Source organism: Urocampus carinirostris, chromosome 8, assembly GCF_059441175.1.
Source record: "Urocampus carinirostris isolate Australia breed hairy pipefish chromosome 8, RoL_Ucar_1.0, whole genome shotgun sequence".
NCBI classification, from domain to species: domain Eukaryota; kingdom Metazoa; phylum Chordata; class Actinopteri; order Syngnathiformes; family Syngnathidae; genus Urocampus; species Urocampus carinirostris.
Window position 1 is genome coordinate 14,787,517 of NC_142356.1, and position 23,201 is coordinate 14,810,717.

General features: G+C 39.7%; 1 protein-coding gene across 1 annotated transcript; it reads left to right on the top strand.

Moving 5' to 3' along the window:
- The first annotated feature begins 2,942 nt into the window (after positions 1–2,942).
- Positions 2,943–19,303, top strand: mchr1a (melanin-concentrating hormone receptor 1a). Its single transcript, XM_088343049.1, has 2 exons — positions 2,943–3,062; positions 17,817–19,303. Exons 1-2 carry the CDS (start codon positions 3,008–3,010, stop codon positions 18,836–18,838), a joined length of 1,077 nt encoding a protein of 358 aa, XP_088199175.1. The 5' UTR covers positions 2,943–3,007; the 3' UTR covers positions 18,839–19,303.
- Positions 19,304–23,201: the final 3,898 nt, after the last annotated feature.

Genomic DNA, 23,201 nt, shown 5'->3' on the forward strand with positions numbered 1-23,201 from the left:
GAAAAAAAAACTAAACAAAAGAAAGAAAAAGAAGTAAAAGAAGAAAAAGAAAACAAGGAAAAATAACAAAAATAATATTTAAAATATGCAAAAACAGTTGTTGCTGTGCACCCAGCAGTGTTGGGACTTACGTGTTACAAAGGGATGCACTTTTCTCTGTAACGAGGACTGTAAATAATAACAATTTGTAACTCTGCTTGCATTACTATATGTTAAGTTATAGCGCGAGTTCATCGATCCATTCACTATCCTCAGTAGGGTAACGGGGGTGGTGGAGCCCATAACAGCGGTCTTCAGGCCGGGAGCATGGGGCATCCTGAGCTGGTTGCCAGCCAGTCGCAGGGCAAGTGGTATTTCACTACTTATTAAATGCAGATCACGGATTACAACTCTAGAATAAAATTCTCATATCAGGGGGTTAGTGTACAGTATATGCACATATTTGGTTGTATGTCACTGGTACCGAATGGTAAGCAGCGCGTAGGGTACAATTCTGCTCAATTTAAGCCTTTCATTTATAAAATATTTTTTTGCAATGCATCATTCATATCGAAAAAAATAAAATGTCCTGGAAAGTATTCAGTAATGGCGTAATGAAATATGAAGGGTTCACCGTTTCCACAGTTTGGTGTACACATTTTACTTATTTTTTTTACTATTTGACTATTTTAAAGCAATTTTCAAAGGCTCTGCTTTAATGCGAAAATATGCGGTAATTTCTAACTCGACAGTTACTTTCCGTAATTGGGGGGTAACAGAGTTACTTTTTAAAAGAAGTGACTTGTAACTGTAACTAAATTAGTCTTTTTGAGTAACGTACCCAACACTGCCCTTTTGTGCGGCTGACTTTTATAAGGGAAATTGGGAAAAAAACAAACATCAAATGTATCTCATTGCGACCTTTGGTATGCTGGATGCACAGTAGAATACAAAAAGCGGAGGGTCATCAACACAGCCCAGATAATAATTGGCTGCTCTCTGCCCAATCCAGAGGACATTGCCCTGCTCGCTCTACTGCAGCAGAACCAAAAATATAAAGTCATTCAATGCCAAAAGATGTAAATATGTTTTCAGAAGCATTTTACCCGTGTACCAAAGCATAAAAATACATCAAGCCTCTGGCAATGATTTCAGTGTGATAAAATACCATTAGAAGGCAGGAGTGACTTTGATCTTCGTCCACACATCAAGGAAACCCAACTTCCTAGTGTTGCTTATTTTTTCCGGCGAATGAGTGTGTGTAGGCCGCCCCATATGGCAAGTGGGCATCGTGAAGCAGTGTGGTGAGAGTCGAGACGTATGGACAAATATTAATTAGCAGCTAACTCCTAAACAGATCTGACTCATTTCAAAAAAAGGTGTCATCGTCACCGTCTTGTCAGACAGGGATGATGTTTCGTGCACATCTGCAGAAACGCGATCACCATGGTGACTGGAATCTTGTGATTACATCACAAGAAATATCGGATGCTGAAAAGTTCTTGCAAAGTTAATGCATAGTTCATGTATCAGTTTGTCTTCTTGCAAGAAGCCGATACCATTTTAGGGAATGCTGGAGGCCTCTGGATAATTATTTGGGGCAAAATATGCCCCCAGGGTCATAGTTTGAACCCCATGGTCTATACCAGTGTGTTTCAACTAGTGTGCCAGGGCACTTTAGTGTGCAATGAGACTTGCTTTAGTGTGCTGCAGAGAATTGCCAGATTTTATCTATATAAAAAAGCATGATGCGCACTGATCAGCCGAGTAACTGCACACCAGGCATGTCCAAAGTCCGGCCCGGGGGCCATTTTCGGCCCGTGGTCAAATTTTTATTGGCCCTCGGCCTCGGTCATAAAATCAATAACATGTGGCTCGCCAGTAATGTTGAAAGCACTATAAAATCATTTGGCCACCTTGCCTTTGGCTTTCTGTGAGAATATAAGCCCACCCCATTTACACCACGTGGAAATAAAGAAAACGGAGAGAAAATTCGGGTAGTTTTTTCACCCAAATCCGAAACGAATCCTAATTTGCCAAGAAACTGTTTTAAAAAAAAAAGTAATTTCAAGAGGCACTGCCAGCCCGAACGTGCTACAAAAACCTAATTGTAAACGAACTCTGTGAAAAGGGGAAGCAATTTGAAGCTGTTTTAACGGCACTGCTGCACCTTTTTATGGGACCCTGCGAGTCAAATGAAAATGGTGCAGCTGCTTAAGGAGAGCTGCGAGGCCGTGCCGCTGAACGCCAAGCACTGAAAACTACCTCATGTGCGGCCCCTTCTCAAAGTTTCTTCATTTTCCTCATGTTGAGGTTTTTGAGTTTTTCCTTGCCCTCATGTAGGTTTTAGATCAAGGGATGGTGTAATAATAGTCTGTAGTTTGCAATAATATGTGGTCTGTGCAGCCCTTTGAGACTCCTTGTGATAAGGGCTATACAAATGAACATGACTTGACTTCCACTGGATGGTAATTTTTGCACTTTATAAAGGAATCTTTTTTGTTTTTTTTCCTTCCTAGAAAATAAAGTGAAACTTGAAAACAGTTTAAAAATGTTATAAAACATCAAATTGTAGCAACATTTTGATTAATATAATTATTATTTTAATAACAAAGAGGCCTTTCTATTAATTAACCCTTTGTTGATTAAAAACATGACCTGGGTTTTAAATTAGACGTGAATAGAAGCGTCAGCAGCGTCTCTTAGTGGTAACGTAACAGACTACAACTATATACATTATTTTTCTCCTTAATAGACATTTAGATTTGTTTGTGCACTTTTGAAAAATAGATAATTATTGCAAAAGGCATTTCTCTTCTCTCATTCGTGCTACACCTGCACTAACGATGACAAGTTTATGTTGAAAAGGCGAGTGAGTGAGAGAGAGTAGGAGAGGGAGAGAGTGAGAGAGAGAGCAAAGATAGCCTGATGTGAGAAGACCCAGTATCCCCATTCCTAAAACGCTCACAGCAGTTGCAACTAAGCTCTTGGATCAACTCAAAAGAGAACTCCCCTTTCTGAACTTGCGATGGATTTCATCAATACATCCAATTTCTCTCTAGGATCCACCAATGCAACATCAGGTGAGTGAGCAACCAAAATGATATCATTTTTCAAGTGTTATTTTTTTCTGCCTTTCGGATCAAATTCCCATTAAAACACAAACATGCTTTTGGTTTTCTACAGCTGCATCATTGTCCCCACTATAGGTAGAAACATCTCATCATTATCATCTCATTTGCAGAACTCATCGAAGCGGAGTTTTGTTTGTTTTATTTGGTAAGTTTTTCCCTCGTTCTTGTGTCCATTTTGTGAGCCCTACTTTAAAAGAATTGAACAAATACTTGTTGTCAGTTTTCAAGTGACTGTCTTGGGTGATGAGATAGGACCTGTTAGGAATAGAACGGAGGCAGGACCCACTTGCGTACGTTTCTCTCAGTTTTATTGGGAAGAAGGGAAAGGATTGCACACAGGATCTAGTGATCGCGGGGAGCAGGTCGCTCTGAGCGCGGAGGTGGTACTTCCGTGGCGAGCGATGGAAAAAAACAGGTCAGTAGCCGGGACAGGAGAGCAAAAAACGTGGTCGAGATCAGCAATGAGTCGAAAGCCAGGAGAGGAGAGTAGACGTGGTCAAGATGAAAAACGGGTCGAAGCCGGGAAACAGACAGGAGCCAAAACAGGAATGAGTCAGGGTCGAAAAGCTTACCTAGAGTAAACTGAGGTTCACAGACGGACTGACAACAGGTGACAGATAGACGAGGGTTTAAATAGTGACAGGGAGCCAATCAGAGTGCGAGGCAGTTGGGGCCAAAGGAGTGGGCACAGGTGCCTCGCATCAGTAATCATGACAGGACCACTGCCAATGGCACACTTGGAACTGTACCCTCTCCTGTCTGCTTTGTTTTATTAGCATCATTGGTCATTCTTTAATCTGGGTCATTACTGTTATTTGGTGCCATTTGAGTCCAGTGAGGTAAAATGGTATTTTTTGTGTTGAAATGGGCTTATACTTTTTTTTTTATAAGACTTTCTGAACTGCCTTCTACCACACACACTACTACTACTCACCAATGTGTATGCAGGATGAATCAATTTCAAATAAATTACCCTGATTGAGGTAAAAGTACACTAAAATACTATGACCCTAGTCATATTTAATTTCTGTTCTAAATATAAGTGAGAAAAATCGATTAAATTCATGGTTTTTATAGTTTCTTTATTGCCTAAATGATAATATTCCTCACCAAATGTCAATTTTAGGTTTTCATGCATTTTTCATGTTTAAAATCTCATACCTGTCAACCTTCACGGCCCCTTGCCCTTACAAACTGTCATAATTTCCCCTACAAAATAATCTTACACCATATTTTTTTTTTCCAAACATGTTTATTTATGTAGTGTAACACGTTATATTGTACATGTGTTTCGTTATATCATATATATTGTAACATATATTGTAACACAAAGACATGCAAATATAATTAAGTAGAATAATACATTTTCTTATTCAAATTATGAATTCATTTTCTGCATTAAATTTTGGTTGGTAATATACTGATTAAAGGGATAACCACAAACCTGTCTTTTTTCATTTTCTCCTTCTATACTTCCTTTTTTTCTTAACTTCTTTATACAACATAATAATAATATAATGCATCAAAGCAAGTGAGCCGTTTGAGAGCCGGCTCTCTTTAATGAGTTGAGCCAAAAAAGCCGGTTCTCTAAAAAGAGACGGACTTCCTTTCACTACACAACCACCACGGAATGATGCATGATGGGAAATCCCCAGGCGGCAGACACATGCGCACAGTAGCATCAAACCGCTCGCTTCGTTTGCAACGAAAAAAACGATACCGAGATAGAGGCTACCGCGGCAAACTTGTTAGACTTGATTGATCGTTTCGTGATAGTCGGTGTATACCGGATGGTACCCATCATTGACAAATTTGCGTTTCTCCGTACAGATTTTCTTGTACGTCGTACACGTCTTAAAATGCATAATAAATGTACTTTGTACGGCAAAAACGTAAAATTTGACAGCTATGGAATCTCTAAAATATGTTGTGTTCCAGTGGGAACTGTCCCCTCCTGTTACTCTGATAAGAGTTTAACAGATAGCATCTGCCGGCTATCATTTTAGTCACATGCCTATCTTTTGGAGGGAAAACAAATCAAGGAAAAGAAGAGTGAATACTACTTTTTAATCAACCTCTTTTCAATGTTTTATTTTACTGATGAGGAAACGCATAACACGTGTCTACCCTGTTACGCTTATAAGGTGGGAACCAATATTTTTTGTAATTTTGATCATTTGGTCAGTAAACATGTTAAAAGTATTTCGCTGTAAACATTGTCTACCAGCTTCTTTTTCATTACATTGGTAGTAATGGCTAACTTAAGCATAAAATGACTGCCTTCCTGTTACTGCTATGCACTGTAACAGGGGACACATTTCGCCTATGTCATGTGGGAAGTAATTGCAAAGAAAATCAAATGACAACGAAGCTAGATAATGACAAATAAAACTGTAATGTTATTTGACACTCCAGAGACAATGTGTGCTCAATGAAATACAAAATTAAACGTTTCCACCCTTCAATATACTTTCTCCGCCTTCCAAGATGACAGCAACTAATTCAGCAATAATAAAACAATCCTTCAAAATGACGGATAAAGGAAAGCCACTATGTGCAGGACAAAGGTTTTGATTACATTTTTTTAGGCGATAAATACGGGAAACTACTCCGGGAAGTGGGCGGTCGACAACCGATGGCGAGCCCGATTATTAGTGCTGCCAGTAACCTGGCAGTGGGAACAATAAAATTGAAAATAGAGAAAAATAGGGAAAAAAAAGAGCTAAATACGTCAATGGATAGCTGTAATCAGGTTCACAGAATATCTGCTTTGTTTTGTTATAATCACACATTTTTGGCTTCCAACTTAAAACTGAAAAACTATAAATAGACTCAACAACGCATGGAGCCAAATTGTTTCAACATTTAATATATTTACAACGAAAAGCAGACTTTGAAAAATACGGCAACATTTTCAAGCATTTACAAGCACTTTGCCCAAAATTCAAGCTCTTTTCAATCCTTTAAAATGCTGAATTAAAATTCAAGCATTTTCAAGGATTCCCATCACCCTTCCTGTCAAGACCAGAATGGAGGCTGGACCCACTCGCGTAACGTTTCTCACAGTTTTATTGGGAAGAAGGGGAAGGATTGTACAAACGATCTGGTGATCACTGGTCACGGGGAGCAGGTCGCTCTGAACGTGGAAGTGGCACTTCAGTGGCGAGCGATGGCGGTGTCGGGAGCGGAAAAAAACAGGTCAGTAGCCAGGACAGGAGAGCAAAAAACGTGGTTGAGATCAGCAACGAGTCGAAAGCCAGGAGAGGAGAGTAGACGTGGTCGAGATCAAAAACGGATAGTTATTCGGGGTGGGAGAACAGACGTGGTCGAAATCAAAACAGGTCGTAATTCGGGACGGCAGAGTAGTTTTGGTCGAGATCAAAACAGATCGTAGAGGGAGACAAATAGGAGCAAAAAACGGGACAGGCTAAAAAGGGCTTGCCGTATAAAACCGAGATTCGCAGACGGACCAACAAAACGGGACTGACAGAATAGAGTTTAAATAGAGTTTGGGGCGGCAGTAGCTCAGGAGGTAGAGCGCTCGTCTTGGGATCAAGGGATCCCAGTTCGAATCCCGGCTCGCCCGTGTTACATGTCGAAGTGTCCTTGGGTAAGACACTGAACCCCTAATACCCCCAATAAGCAGGTTAGCGCCTTAGATGGCTGCAAGGCCGCTATTGGGAAATGTGGAGCACATTGTAAAGCGCTTTGAGAAGTCTTGACTTGAAAAGCGCTGTATATAAATGCAGATCAAATACTGACAGGGAGCCAATCTGTCAACTAGGTGCAGCTGGCGCCACACGGGCGGGGCCAGTTGGGCACTGTGGCAACAGTGACACTTCCGAAGCCCTATTTGTTAAACAAATGCTTGAGCCTGTAAATTGGGTTTGTCCTTTGGTTTCAATGTATACTAGTTTTTCATGAATAAATAGGTTTCTACTTCCCAGGATCTGACTACAGCAGGACTTCAACAAGGGATTACTGTATTACCTATTAGTAATAGTAATCAGTAATTATTAACCCCAAAAATAACAGTAACAACGTTTTTTTCTATTGCCACATTTCCTGATTCCAACTTAAAACCAAAAAAATGAAAATATTGTATATGACTCAACACCCCATGGAGCAAAATTGCTTCATTATTTGATATAATATTTATAACCGAAAACTGTTGTAAAAATATTGCCTCCCGTTCTCTCGGCTCAAGCGACTGACTCCAGAAGTTTGCTGATGACTTCTGAATGATCTAATGTCAACCGAAATGATTAACAATGACAAACAGAGTGCACCTGCTCTGTGATAGGCTCGAAAGGTCAAAGCAGGAATGGGATACAATAATATTTCGTAACATTTACACATCTCCCGGAGCACTGTGCGGGCAATAAAATCAAAATAGAGCATGAAACCACTAAACACCTACCAAGACATGCTCGTCCCTTTAATCCTTCAGAGAGATAACCAGGAGGACAATGATTACATTGGATGACCTGCAGGCATACACAGCTCAGGTGGGACAATCTGTGCATAAGACAACTATTAGTCGAATTCTGTATAAATCTGCCCTTTATGGAAGAGGAGCAGGAAGAAAGCCCTTTCAGATGGAATACCTGTAAAAGGCCCATTTTGTTCACAAAAAGCAACATGGTAACACTGCACATCACCCCCAAAACACCATCATCACTGTCATACATGGTGGTGGCAGCATCATGCTCTGGGGTTGCTTTTCTTCAGCAGGGGCTTGGAAGATCGTTGATAAGAAGATGGATGGAGCAAAATACAGGGCGATTCTGGCAGAAAATCTGTTGGACTCTGCAAGATACCCAAGAATGAAGCAAAGGTTCACCTACCTATAGGACAATGACCCTAAACTAAAGCAAAATCTACAATGGAATGGTTTAAGACTAACAATAGAAAGGTGTTAGAATGGCAAAGCTAAAGTCCAGACCTCAATCCTATTGAGCATTTTTCGAAAGATTGGAAAAATGTTCTGCATAAATGATCACCACCGGACCTTAAGGAATATAAGCTGTATTGTAAGGCAGAATGGGCAAATATTTCTCTTTCAAAAAGTGCAAAACCTACAGAGACGTACCCCAAAATACTTGTGGCTGTGGTTGTAGCAAAAGGAGGTTGTACAAATTATTAACTCAAATGGGGGCCAATATTTCTGTAATGTTTACTTTTCCATGTTTTTAATTGTTAGAAAACTATAAAATGTGGAATACATTTAGTTTCTTTGCAAGAGAGAAAGAAAGAGAAAGAGAGAAAGAAAAAGAGGAGAAAGGGAGAGAGAAAGAAAAAAGGAAAGAGAGAGGACATAGAGAGACCATAAGTAAGGGAGAGAAAGAGAGGAATGGAGGGAGAGAGAAAGAGCTAGACAAGAAAGGTGTGTGAGAAAGAAACACAGCTCCAGTTGCTTTGTGTGTGGTGGCCGTCTTTGGCAGCATCCAGTGGACATATTTCAAACTGCAAGTCATTTTTCCTCTTGTGCTTCTCTCAGCGTATTCTCACGGGCCGGATTAAAACCCCTTGGCAGGCCTAATCCGGCCCGCAGGCCGCAATTTTGATGCCCGTGCAAAAAGCATGAATCTAGACAAGAATACGAAATTTTCCAAGTAAACTGAAAAACAATTTTATCAATTTTTTACAGTCATGTTTTAATGAACTAGTCGGCAAATAATATGTGCAAGGAATTTACACAGAATGTCCACAAGGGTACGCCAAATCCAATGTGATGCAGTTAACTAAGCGAAGGAAATTTATTTTTTAAGAAAATTCACATAGAACTATATTAATTCTACTCGACAAATGAATCTGGGACAATTGTGTCATGAAATTGACAAGACTGAACATTCATCCATCCATCCATCCATCCATTATCTGCACCGCTTATCCTCAGTTGGGTCGCGGGGGTGCTGGAGCCCATCCCAGCTATCTTCAGGCAGTGGGCGGGGGACACCCTGGAATGGGTGCCAGCCTATCGCAGGGCCACAGAGACAGACAGACTCGCTCCTAGGGACAATTTGGACTGGCTAATTAGACATGCATGTTTTTGGCAATATAGGAGGAAACCCACGCATGCAAACTCCACACGGGGAGGCTGCGATAGCTGGACTTGAAGCCTGAACCTTCACATCGCAGAGCTGCATGCCAACCACCCAGCCGCCGTGCTGCAAGACTGAACATTGAACGCGTCAAAAGACACAATTGGCATGTCTATAGAAACAGCAAAGACATCATCAATTTGTCTCTTAAAAGCAAAGCATGTTTAACAACAAAGATATCTGCACGATACACGAGAATCGGCTTAATTCCCGAATATATTTGTGATGAAACATTTGATGTAAGGATCTTATAATATATGCGACTGGCTGGCAACCAGTTCAGGGTGTCCCCTGCCCACTGCCCGATGATTGCTGGGATGAGCTCCAGCACCCCAGCGACCCTACTGAGGATAAGCGGTGCAGCTAATGAGATGAGATCTTATAATATAGGGTAAAAGTGACCAGGTACACCTGACCCTCGATAAGGACAGTCAAACAACTCTTCCCGGACATCATTCAGCTATTCAGCTTTTCAATTTCCGAATTCTTTGCTTTTTTAAATTCAGAACATTTCTCACTCTAAAAACAAACAAACATGTTTTGAATCTTCATCCCATTTGAAAACTGCAAGGACACGGTATCAATAGACCAGAGGTCTGGAGTTGAAAAACTTGAACATGATAAAATGCAGCGCTTCCTCGAATTAATCTAGTATTTCAGGTAGGAATTGGTTATTAATGGCTGAAAATCTGCTCTTTTCCTTTTGTGCTAAATCCTAAATAATTTCTCTTACAAAAATAATTTTAAAGGCTTGAAAATTCCTCGCCTGTTGGAGAAATTCACCTTTTTTCGTCAAACTTTGATTTATTTGGCGAGTTTGTATTTTTTCATTTCTTAGCATGCGGATCTACGTGTTGACGATATAGTAGTAACCACCAAGTATTGCAGTGAAAAGTCGCAGATGTACTACGGGTGTCAAGACCAGTACAGAGACAGGACCCACTTGCGTTGCGTTTCTCACAAGTTTTATTGGAAGAAAGAGAGAGGGTTGCGCCCACGATCCAGTTATTGCTGGACTTGGGAAGCAGGTCACTTTCATATTTGGATTGGTGTCGGGGACAGAAAAACGGGTCAGTAGCCGGGACAGGAGAGCAAAAACGTGGGTGGTAAGCGAGTCGTAAGCAAGAATAGGTGAGAAGACGTGGTCAGGGACAAAAAGAGGTCGAAAGCTGGGACGGGAGAGTAAACGTGATCAGGATTAAAAAAAAACGTGTCGAAGCCGGGGAACAGACGGGAGCAAAAAACGGGACAGGTGAGAGTCAGGGTTGAAAAAGGCTAGCCTAGTGTTCACTGAGGTTCGCAGATGACTGAACAAAGGGGACAGACGGGACTGGGTACAATTATTGATCGGGAGCCAATCCCAGCAATCATCGGGCAGTGGGCAGGGGACACCCTGAACTGGTTGCCAGCCAATCGCAGTAAAAAGAACGTAATAAAACTAATAATAAATACTTTTTACCAAGTGCTGTAACTGAAATCTTATTTTAACTATCAACACGTTAAATAACCTTAGCAAAATAACACATAACATCTTCACAATATCAGATATTCAGGGTTGGGTAGGGTTACTTTAACTTGATTACTTTCAATTACTTTTAGATTACTCCAATACCAAATATGCTAATAAAAGACAAAAGAAACTAAATATGAATAAAATTACTCAATTTTGTGCAGGCATGGGGAGTAACTGAATACATGGAACTGCAAAAATGATGTTGGCAAGCTGTTTGGATTTATTTTCATTTTGTTTCTGTCGCATTTTATGTTAGTTTTTGCCGGAGATCAAAGAGATCAAAGCCAGGAGAGAAAGCTTACCACGTGTTGTGAGTCATCATTGTATTCATATTTAGTTTCTTTTGTCTTTTAATAGCATATTTGGTATAGGAGTAATCCAAAAGTAATTGAAAGTAATCAAGTTAAAGTAACCCTACCCAACCCTGCAGATATTGTTTTAAACTTCCGGTTACATTGTGCCAAAATAAAAGCACATCTTTCAAAATATAAGCAAATGACCAAATGGTGCATGACAGGATGAACTACTCTCTACAATTGGACATATGAAAGCGACTCAGTCCTATAAACATTCATTTAAAATGAGAATTGCTTTAAGTGTCGTTGATGGCAACATAGTGTGCATGGTTTACAACGAGAATAGACGTGGCTGTCCAGGATAAACATTTAATAAATTAGCCTGAGTTAAAGAAAAGTAAGAGAAAATAATTGTCACGGTTGCCATGGCGCCCAATTGACCCCGCCCGTGTGGCGCCAGCTGCAGCTCGTTGACGATTAGCTTTCCGTCTATTTAAGTTCAGTGCTGTCACGCTTCCTTTGTCAGTCTGTCAACGAACCTCTGCCCCGCAGGACATCGGTTTTGACTTGGTCCTGTTACCTGTTGGTATTCCCTGTTCGGTATTGTTCCCGTTTTTGTCCTGTTTAATATCGTTTCCAGTTTCGTTCCCGTCTTGATTGTCCTTTATGATTTCGATATCTTCTTTTAATATCAATCCTGTCTGTCCCGTCCTGTCCGGCATCGACCCCATCTGTCCGATATCAGCTCAGGCAATTGGTATCCATCTCATCGGCCTCTGGCTTCTTATCATTCCACGCCAGACTGTTGCCAAACGTGCATGACTCCCCATAAAATAAAAGGCTTGTGTGAGAAACGTCACGCATTTGGGTCCTGATCCTGTTTCTGACAATAATTTTAGGATAGGCAAATATTTACAAGGTAGGGCCTGTAGACTAGCCAAAGTTAAAAGTGCATAATAAAATAGTACAACGACATTAGCAGCAACATTGAGCAAAAACAATACGAAAGCAATAAAATATGAATATGAAATGTTGTATGTATTTTCAACATATATAGATATAGCAATCAGGGTTGGGTAGGGTTACTTTAATTTGATTACTTTCAATTACTTTTGGATTACTCCAATACCAAACATGCTAATAAAAGACAATAAAAAAATAAATATGAATAAAATTACATTTTGTGCAGGCTTGGGGAGTACATGGAACGGCAAAAATGATGTTGTCAAGCTGTTTGGATTTATATACATTTTGTTTCTGTCGCATTTTATGTTAGTTTTGCCGGAGATCAAAGAGATCAAAGCCAGGAGAGAAATCTTACCACGTGTTGTGAGTCATCATTTTATTCATATTTAGTTTATTTTGTCTTTTATTAGCATATTTGGTAGTGGAGTAATCCAAAAGTAATTGAAAGTAATCAAAATAAAGTAACCCTACCCAACTCTGATAGCAATGTAGGAAAGTGTTTTGTTGTAGATGGACACTATGTAATATCTGACCACCAGATGTCGCTGTATTTTGTAGTGCATCCAAAAACTAGTGCTACAAAGCGCAATGAAAAATACAATCTATGGAGACCATGAGGGACTAAACCACACCATTTTTCCTTGTTTTTACCCTAGCTTTCTACGACAATTTGTTTTTTGGGGTTTTTCGTATTAATAAGATGGCGGACAATTAAATTCTCGACCTACAAGTATTTAACAAAATGCACATATTGTGATAGTTCATGTATTGGGGCCTGTTATTCAAATCAATGTTTTTTTTTTTCACCAGTAGAAGCCGCTATTTTATACACAATGTCCCTTTTACGGACTTGTTAAGTGTTTGATAAGTGTAAAGTTTAGTAGACAAAAAAGGAGAGAACACATCAATGTATTTTGAACCTGCAAGGACAACAGGGAGTTAAAACTTTAGATAAGAAATTCGCACATGAAGTGCGGTCCCATCTCAAGGTTTCATCATTTTCCTCATGTCTAGGTTTTTGAGTTTTTCCTTGCCATCATGTAGGTTTTAGATCAGGGATTAGAGTAATAATAGTCTGCAGTTTGCAATAGTCTGTGGTCTGTGCAGCCCTTTGAGACTCCTTGTGATTAAGGGCGTTACAAATAAACATGACTAGACTTCACTTTCTTTTTATTCCATCTACTAGGTTACGAACGCAGATCCACACTTGGTGAAATCAAGGACCAACAACACGATTGGCCGATAGTGACAGTGATTTACTAGTCAAAAAGCAAACAACAGTGCACAATAATGGTCAAAATATGGGATTTTACTAGATCTCCCTTGCGAGGTCCAATATCAATCCATCCATCCATTTGCTTCCCATTACCTGGGGTCTGGTCGCGGGGGCAGAGGCCTTAGTAAGCAAGCCCAGATGTCCCTATACCCTAGCCACTTCATTCAGCTCATCCGACGGGATAAACCTATCACTCTTCCAAAAGGCAGCTATTCAAAGAGATGGTGGCCAGGTTGAGAGAAGTCGTGAATGATGTTGTCAGCTCTGCTGTTGTAGTGAGAGCTGGCAATGTCCCCCAGACATGGCAGAGAATAGCCGATGATTTTCTGGGCTGTGTTGATTACTCTCTGTAAGGTTCTCCAGTCGGCTGTCATGATCTCAGTTTAGAATTACATGTAAATGGAATGCATTTATATAGCGCTTTAACCCGTGACTGAGGACCTCCATGGCACTTGTTATTGTTTTTATTTTTATTTGATTATCTCATATGGAGTCCCTTCTCAAAGTTTCTCCGTTTCCTCATGTGGAGTTTTTCCTTGCCCTCATGTAGGTTTTAGATCAGGGGACGTAATAATAGTCTGTGGTCTGTGCAGCCCTTTGAGACTCCTCGTGACGAGGGGCTTTACAAATAAACATGACTTGACTAGACACTTTACAACGCACTTCACACTTTACCCATTCACACACACACACACCGATAGCGGAGTCAACCATGCTAGGTGCATACCTGTTTATACAGAGGCATTAGGGGTTCAGTGTCTTACCCAAGGACACTCTAGGAATTGAACTTGCAAAATCTTCGTGGTCAACAACCGTTGCCTGAATTTCATCCGTATTCCGAGCCCTTCCAACTCTACCTTCACCTCACATTTTTTAGACTCCTCTTTGTCAGGCTCCTCTGCTTCTTACTCTCACTCTCATCTGCCTTTGACCTTTTCTATCCATGTTGGCAAAGAACAACACTGCAGGCTGATTGCTAATTGAAGACATGCGGAGGAGAGTCAAACACGTGCTTCAGTGATTTCATACTGACAATGGTTTCCATAGCTAGCAACACACAGTTTCTGTTCGGTTACCAGAGCTAAAACAATGGAGTTTGGACAGTTTGAATGACACCCTTGTTTACTGTTCTGCAATTGGATGTGGAAACTTGGTCAGTCCAATGAGAAAGGTTCGGCGCATTAGCAGTTGTCTTGCACTCTGCCGAGGCAGTGATGATGAAAACCAAGTCAAGTCATGTTCATTTGTATAGCCCTTTATCGGAAGGGAGCTCAAAAGGCTGCAATCAATGTTCCCTCTAATTTTTCACGGGTCTGAGCGTTCACACAAAGTCGGTGAGCAACGCTTGAAACAACAGTGAGCAACCATAATCCCAAGTGTGGCAAGATAATGAATTATCAAACATGTTCAAAACTTGACATCAAGTTACATTTTGCTGAGTTTCCGGCAATGCAAAATGATTTTTCTCTTTTGAATAAATTGACTCATGTACTATTGCAAAGGTGGTACGGCCTACAAAGGTCGTTTGTTCTTACAATTCTTTCACAAGATATCCATTTCTTTTTTTTTCCTGATATATTTTGTCGCATAATATTAACATTTTTGGGGGCTTATTTAGTCGGTTGCAAGATACAGAACTGTACTTAATCACATTTTTTAGTGGAAGTAAAATGTTGGCAACAAGATTCACTTGATATAATTGGAAATTATTTGAATGCAACACAAACTTTTTCTTCTTTTTTCTGTGTTTTTTTTTTTTTTACCTTTTTTTAAATTCCTTCAAAAAAACGTCTCATTGTGTTTATTTTTTCCGAGCGGTTACTTTTTTCTTCTTGTTCTCCATTTAATTTTTTCCTACATTTCTTTCTTTTCTTTTTTTCTGGCTTTTTTCTAAATTTTTCCTTCCTTTTGTTTCTTTTTTTTCCCAGCTTTTCACTATTTTTTCATTTTGGTATTTTTTTCTTTTTTGTTCTATTCCCTCCTTCTCTTTAGTCATTTTGTGCATAGTTTTACATAATATTTGGTCATGTTGGGATTAAAGAAGCAAAAACAACCTGAAGAGCCGTTAAGGACCCGAAAGAACCGGTTCCTTTTAGTGAGCCGAGCCGAAGAAGCCGGTTCTCCACAAACTCTACTAACTTTACTTTTCAACTTCGTTCGACATTGACTTCAAAATACCGCATTTAGGACACAACGTCTGGGGAACCCGTGTATTTTTACCTTTATGCACTGTAACTTTGACTTAAGTCAATTCTTAATTAGTAATTTTGAGCCCTCATTTTTGTGCGCTGGCTAGATTTTCTCGTGCGCTGAGAATGTGCGAGCAGTGCGCAATTGCGCACGCGCCCAATTTAGAGGGAACACTGGCACAGATTACTGCAAACTACAGACTTATTACACCATCCCCTGATCTAAAACCTACATGAGGGCAAGGAAAAATTCAAAACCTCAACATGAGGTAAATGAGGAAGAACTACTCGAGAACTCAAGAACAAACCTAGATGACAGGGTGAAGTTTTTGTTTGAAAAAGAAAAGTACTGTACTTTATAAAGTTTTGACTGGCAAATTATAATTTTAGAAATAATTTAATGAATTAGGGACCTGGACCACTTCCCTTTACATGATACTCTTGTGGATGTTATAGAAAACTGAATTGACCTTTTGGTTTTGTTCTACATAACCCATTTAATATTTCATTATCAAACATTTTTGAAAATGCCCAAAAAGAGCGCCAAAGACACGTTTTGGGAGTGAAGGGATCAAACATGTTGGTGATAGAAAACATCTTCCAAGTGGATCCCAGGTTGTTGAAGCGGATCAAGGCAACAAAAAAAAAGAAAGAAATATTGACATTTTAACTGCTGTCACGTCCACAAATAAATGTAAATAGCAACACAATGTGTTACTTTTCTCTACTAGACATTTCCTGCTGAATATTTTATAATGTAAGAAATTAACGTGAATGAGATTATTTTTCGGATGGTTAAGCCTGCGGCCTAAAATCTGTTGCAGCTTGCACAGTAAACAAAGTCTAGTTTGTTCTTTGAATTTGCGCATTTGGCTTTTATCCAGTTGCGCTCAGTTGTCTGGAATTTAGTTATTTTAATAAACAGTGTTGGGCATGTTATTATTGTTACTTACAGTGTTATTACTTACAGTGTTATTGTTTACAATATAATGGTACTGTGTACCTGACTTGTTAACCTGACTGCCCATCCTGCACATCTGGTTAGCGTCTCTTCTTGCACTATCGGCACTATGGTAAATAACACAATACAGCTTTATTTATATCTGTACACTGAAGGACACTGAGGGAAACTGTGGGAGTCAGATCCATCGACATTTCGTTCTGTATACACGTGTACTAGAATGACAATAAAGTAGATCTGAATCTGAATCTGAATAAAAGAGCAATTATTTATAGTTACTTACTACTTCTTCTAGAAAGTAACTGAGTTAGTAACTGAGTTACTCTGTATTGATAGTAACTAGTTACCAGTGGAAGTACGTTTAAAAATAAGTTGTATGTCAAATAATTTGAAATTTCCTGAGCAGTATTTGAGTCAGTTAAATGGAGAAGAACCGACAGAACCTTGTAATATTTATTGGACCTCACCGGCAACAGCTTTATCTGACACTTGAAGTGCAATAAAAATAGATATAATGAGGTAACAATCAGCAGTAAACAAGGTTAAGTGAGTTTAATACATTAAATCTAATTTGAATGGTCCGTTGTAGAGATGGGAATTCCGACTCTTTTTAGAGAACCGGCTTTTTTGGCTTGGCTTTCTAAAAAGAGCTAAATGGCTTCCAGATGACTCTTCGGGTAGTTTTTGTTGTCTAATCCATATGTTACCATTATTAAGTACTACTTTAATTGGGGAAAAATAAAGCAAAAATAACACTTAAACGTTTGCACAGGAAACATAAATTAACATATATAAAGATCTTCAAATGAGAAAATAATATACAAAACTATTTCAACCTTCTTTATACTCAATAAATTAAAAATCAACAGAACAAATTTGCTAAAAAAATGCATTTTGACCAATAACAAGAGAAAAATAGAGTCCCGGAGGGAACTGGCTCTCGATTGGTGGGTAGCCGGCTCCAAATTTCAAGAGATAGCTTATAGGATCATTCTGTTTGCGAGCGGCAAGAGTCGATAGCCGTACCACAAATTCGCCTTTTCTTTCAGCACAGTAGTAGATACTGTATTCGTAATCGCTATCTAACTATATGGTGGTCGCTATTTTGTATGGTGACATGATCCCAAAGAACGTGACGTAAACAACTCGGAGAGAGCGAAAAAATGCGCCGCTTTAAACAGCAGCAGATGTGGAGACACGCCGATGTTGGCGTTCTGCAGCCAAAGTAACGCACCACTTTTGAAGTGACGATAACGGCAGAAAAATAAATGAGTTAGATTAACGCGTTACTGAAAACATTTATAATGGCATTATTCCCATCACTGTTAATAACCGATATGTTACTAATGAGAAAAACTTTCCACTGACTCAAATTTTGTCATGTTCGCCGCCCCCTAGCTGCGGACACTCCCCCTCCGTGCAGCACGGTCCTGCTGGTCATCTTCGGCTTCATCTTCCTCTTCGGCATCCTGGGCAACGGCGTGGTCATCTACACCATCCTGAAGAAAACCAAATGCAGAGCCAAGCGGACCGTTCCGGACGTCTTCATCCTCAACCTCTCCATCGTGGACGTCCTGTTCCTTTTAGGAATGCCTTTCCTTATCCACCAGCTTCTGGGCAATGGCACCTGGCGTTTCGGTGCCGCCATGTGCACCGTCATCACGGCTCTGGACTCAAACAGCCAGATAGTGAGCACCTACATCCTGACGGCCATGACGCTGGACCGCTACGTAGCTACAGTTTACCCCATTCGTTTCAACTACGTGCGAACACCTTGCGTGGCCTCGCTGGTTATTGCCGCCGTTTGGGCACTGTCGCTGGTGACCATTATTCCCGTGTGGATGTACGCCAAACTGATGCCTCTACCCGACGGGCTGGTCGCCTGCGCCCTGCTGCTACCCGACCCTGTCACCAATACCTACTGGTTCACGCTCTACCAGTTCTTCCTAGCCTTTGCTATCCCCTTGGCAATCATCTGCAGGGTGTTCTTCAAGATCCTGCAGCACGTGTCCACCAGCGTGGCACCGTTGCCGCAAAGGAGTCTGCAGGCGCGGGTTCGGAACGTCACCCGCATGGCAGTGGCTATCTGCTTGGCGTTTTTCATTTGCTGGGCGCCGTACTACATCTTGCAGCTGGTCCACTTGGGAGTGCAGAACCCGAGCGTGGCTTTCTCCTATGCCTACAACATCGCCATCAGTTTGGGTTACGCCAACAGCTGCATAAACCCTTTTCTTTACATCGTCCTGAGCCAGACATTTAAGCGGCAGTTCCTGCGTGCAGTGCGTCCCGCCCACGCCAAATTTCATGGACACTCCAGCACCACAGAAGAGGGAGGGAGTGTGTGCATGAGGATCGTGCCAGTGGCCGCTCACCTGGAGCCCGTGGCCCGGGAGTTGCCTTCCACGGTCGCCCCGCAGTGAAGTAGGATGACCCATATGTGATTTGAAAGAACAAATGTGTCTCGATGTTTTACTATGAGGGCACATAAAGAACTTTTTAACGGTGGCCCTTTTTTTTTTGTACTTCTAAAAATGATCAACAGAATTTGTGTATGAGTGTGTGAGTGAACGTGTGTGTTTTTTGCCTAATTTGTTTCCTTTTGAGTAACTTTTGGCATGTGCATTTTGTTTTCTTCAGCTTTCTTCTGCTTTGTTGTGTTTTGGTTGTTGTACGTACTGCACGTTCTATTTTCTTAGATTTATTTATTTATTTATTGAATGTTTTGTGTGTGTGCTTTGTTTTGTGCATGTTATGTTTATCCTTTTTTTGTTTTGAGTTTTTAATAAGTGTGTGTTTTGCTTTCTGTGTGTTTTGTCATTGTTTTGTTTGGGGTTATGCACGTTGCTTTTCCCTTTTGTTTGTTGTTTTGTTCTACGCAGTGTTTAGTGAGTATGCTTTGTTCAATGCACGTTGTGTTTTGAGTTTTTTTTGTGTGCGAGTGTTTTGTTTCCTGTGTTTTGTTATTGTTTTGTTCTGAGTTTTGCACTTTTAATTTTCCTTCCGCTTTTTGTTTGGTGCTATGCATGATATGCCTGAGTGTTTTGTAAGCATGGTTTGTTTTGTGCACGTTATGTTTATTGTGGGTTTTGTTTTAAGTGTTTTTGTGTAAGTGTTTTTTGTTTTCTGTTATGTTATCATTTTTTTCTTTTTCGCACGTTTCTCTTCGTATTTTTGCCGGTTTTATTTTTGTTACGTTTTTTCATTTGTGTGTGTGTTTGGTTCTTTCTTTTGAGTAAATTTATTGTGTGTACTGTGTTTTGTTTTTTTGTATTTTTTGTGGGCTTTGACCTACGCATGTTTTATTTCTGAGTGTTATGGATGTGTGCTGTTTTGTGCACGTTATGTTTATTGTACGTTTCACTTTTTATTCCGCATGTTTTTTTGTGGATTTTTGTTTTGTTTTTCCCTTTATCAGTTTTTTGTGTGTGTTTTTATATAGGGTGTATTTTGTTTTCTTTTGATTTGCTCATGTTGGTTTAGTTATACCAGCTCAGTAGCCTAGATGGTAGGGCGCCCGCTTTGAGACTGGGAGGTCGCTGGTTCGCGCCTCGGCCGAGTCATACCTAAGACTTATAACATTGGTAAAAAATGGCGGCGCCCTCTGTTGGCTGCGGCTGCATCGGCTCGCTACAACGGGTCAGGTGTATCGACATTTCGTTCTGTGTACATTGTTACAAAGAATGACAATACAAAGGAAATTATTATTATTATTATTATTATTATTATGTGGCCTTTGTTCTAAAATTTTTTATTGTGTGCGTGATTTGAATGTGTTTGATGTTTTATTCATATTATGTTCATTCCAAGTCTTGTTTTTAGACTTTTTTTTGTACGTGTTACGATTTTTTGTGCTTTTTATTACACCGTGTTTTGTTTCATATAGCTTTAAATGTGGATTGTAAGTAGTTTATTAGCATCATTGTATATTTAGGATGCACAATGTATACACCTTCATTGGGGAGCAAGATTATTTTTTTAATTCATCCTTTGGCCCTCTCAAATTTGGGTAAGGGGCCACAAATAATCCACAGGGCTCTAGTTTGAACACCTTTGTTCTATTAAATTAAGTCATTCTGATGAGTGAACCATAAAGCCAAAGCCAGAATGAAGTTTTGCTAAAATAGCCCGGAGGATATCAGTGGCTAGGTAAGAGATTCTCAAATACTGAGAAGCTCTGTCAAGAGGGAGGGTGAGATAGGGGGGTCGGTGGGGCCATGTGTGACCCGAGGAATTATTTTTTTAACTGTCCATGAAAAAGGTGCCCCTAGGGGGCCATAGCGCTCATGGTGAAGAGGTTTTGTTTACATTGAGCATCAGTGCTCTTCACAGAGTGTGAAGTGTTGACATGAAGTGTAGCAGAGCCCAAGTTAAACCATGAAAACAATATGAGTACACAGGCGGAGAAAAATAGCAAACAACAGTCTCCCCCCCAAAAAACCAAGAAGAGAAAGTATGACGAAACCTGACTATGGACAAAGAAAACGACAGGTGCCTTACTGTGTCTAAAAATGTTGGCAGCAGAGAGCATGGAGCCAAATAAATTAATCTTTTACTTAAATACATTACACCCCTATCACACTGAGCCCCTATAGTTTTTTCAGGTTTAACTAATGCGTCAGAACGGATATGACGTCACCAATTTCGAGCAATCGTTTGTCTCCACCAATAGTATGTGATCACTTTAAAAAGTGATCAATTGAAAAAGCAGCATATTATGGGTTAATAGAAAAGAGTAAAATGGAATAAAATAAAAAAGAAGGTCTTTATTGTCATTACACAAAGTGTCAATTATATTCAAAGCTCCCCCATATAGTGCACAAATACACATAGAATTTAATGGAATTACCAATATGTGTATAATTACACAACACAAGATAGAACACAATAAAAATAAGTGAGTAGGCAACAACTGAGATAGCAGCGATCAATGACAAATATTAGTTTTTTAAAGAAAATTTGTTGAAACTCGTTCTCTCTTTAAGCGCTGTTGCATCGGAGAAATGAATTGGCGTGCCTTTTCTCCATTTCACATGAGACTTATGCTTTATAGTGATTTGGTATCCATCAATGCCAAACATAATTCTATGCCTATTATTCCCAACAATCATCCTGTATCCCTATTCAGTAAGCCAGGGAATGTTGTTTGCGTCCTATAATTGAGAAGGAGCTGAAATTTTCTATATGTTGCTTCAAATCCTGCTTCAAAAAGTATTGTATGTCCTAAAAAAACGTGCTTGTTGTGGCCATTATTCCACGCCTCATCTGCACTAATTATAAATGTTTGTTATGCAGGGTAACATTTGTTAAATATTGTGCTCGAGTTAATGTTGTTGACCTGTTTGAATGATCATTTATTGATTCTATCTCGTTTCATTTTTCAGTAGCATATGGTTCGACATGGTCAGTCAAAAAACTTTCACAGTTTAAGAATCTGTATTGAATTTTTTAATTTTTAAAATCGTTTCTGTTACAGTTGATAAATAAAGCTATCCTTTGTCATAAGTTGCTCGATATTTATTTTCTATCCGCTTGTACATTAATGAGGATAATGTTATGCAGTGGGGTATTTAAAATAATTGAATAAATTATACAATTTTTAATCAGGGGTAATGAGGGGGGGTCGAAAGGTTTTCTTCTTCCTTAGGGGGGTGGGCATGACAGAAAATAATTGAGAAGCGCTGGGTTGAAGTAAGGTTCCCGAATTAAAAGAAATGATGTGAGGCAAGGGTCTGATTCGAGTGTCGCTGACCTTTTTGAAAAGCAAGAGGTTATGTCAAGGGCTACCAGTTCCATAAACACTTGTCAAATGAGCATGCACAAATTTTAACTGATATTAAGAATCATAGGGGTGATACTAATCGGATGGGTAAGGGCAAAAAATGACTGATAGACAGTTGGAGTCACTAACCAAAATAAAGATGCACATACCGTATTTTCCGCACTATATGGCGCACCATGTTATAAGGCGCACCTTCAATGAATGATATATTTTAAAACTTATGCCATACATAAGACGCACCCCATTATAAGGCGCTATAAGTGCATGCTGGTTTAAGATCAGGTAATTGTGCAATTTTGTAATTGTAATCCTGTGCAGTCCTTCGAGACATTTTTGGGATTAAGGGCTATTTACGGTAAATAAATGTGACGACTTGACTACAGTAGAGAATGTAGTTACGTTATGCAACCTCTAGATGTTGCCACGCTCAAGGGAATGTCAACAAAAAATTCAAAAAGGTCAAACTTTATTAACAAACAAGCTTTCCACAACTCCATTCACTCCCAAAATAAATAAACAGCCGTTTTATTATTTTCTCTGAGGTAAAGCATTTTCGTGACACATCTTTGAACAACATCGACATATCATTTTATTTTTTGTCCATTTAGTCAACACGCAAAGAAAAAAACGTCTGATACTGTTATTTTAAATGAAACGTTAGTGCAATCGCAATAAAGTGACACTCGTAATGTGCAAAAACAACGAGTGCAAAACGATAACAATAAAGCAATAACATAATAACTGTAAAATGTAAAACGTAAACACACAAAAGAAAAACAAAGATCACTCTATAAGCTCCTCATCGACGAATCCCTCGAATTCTTCTGCTGTGTTCGAATTGACCATATCTCAGTGAATGGGCCATCCAACACGTCCGGTGTTTTTGTGCCAGCGCTGTTGCCTTCATACGTATAGTTATCGTACTGACACTTCTGCTTGCCGCTCTTTGTTGAACAACCCACTGTTCAAGTGTCTCCTCTAACTCTGGCCATCTTGCTTTATTG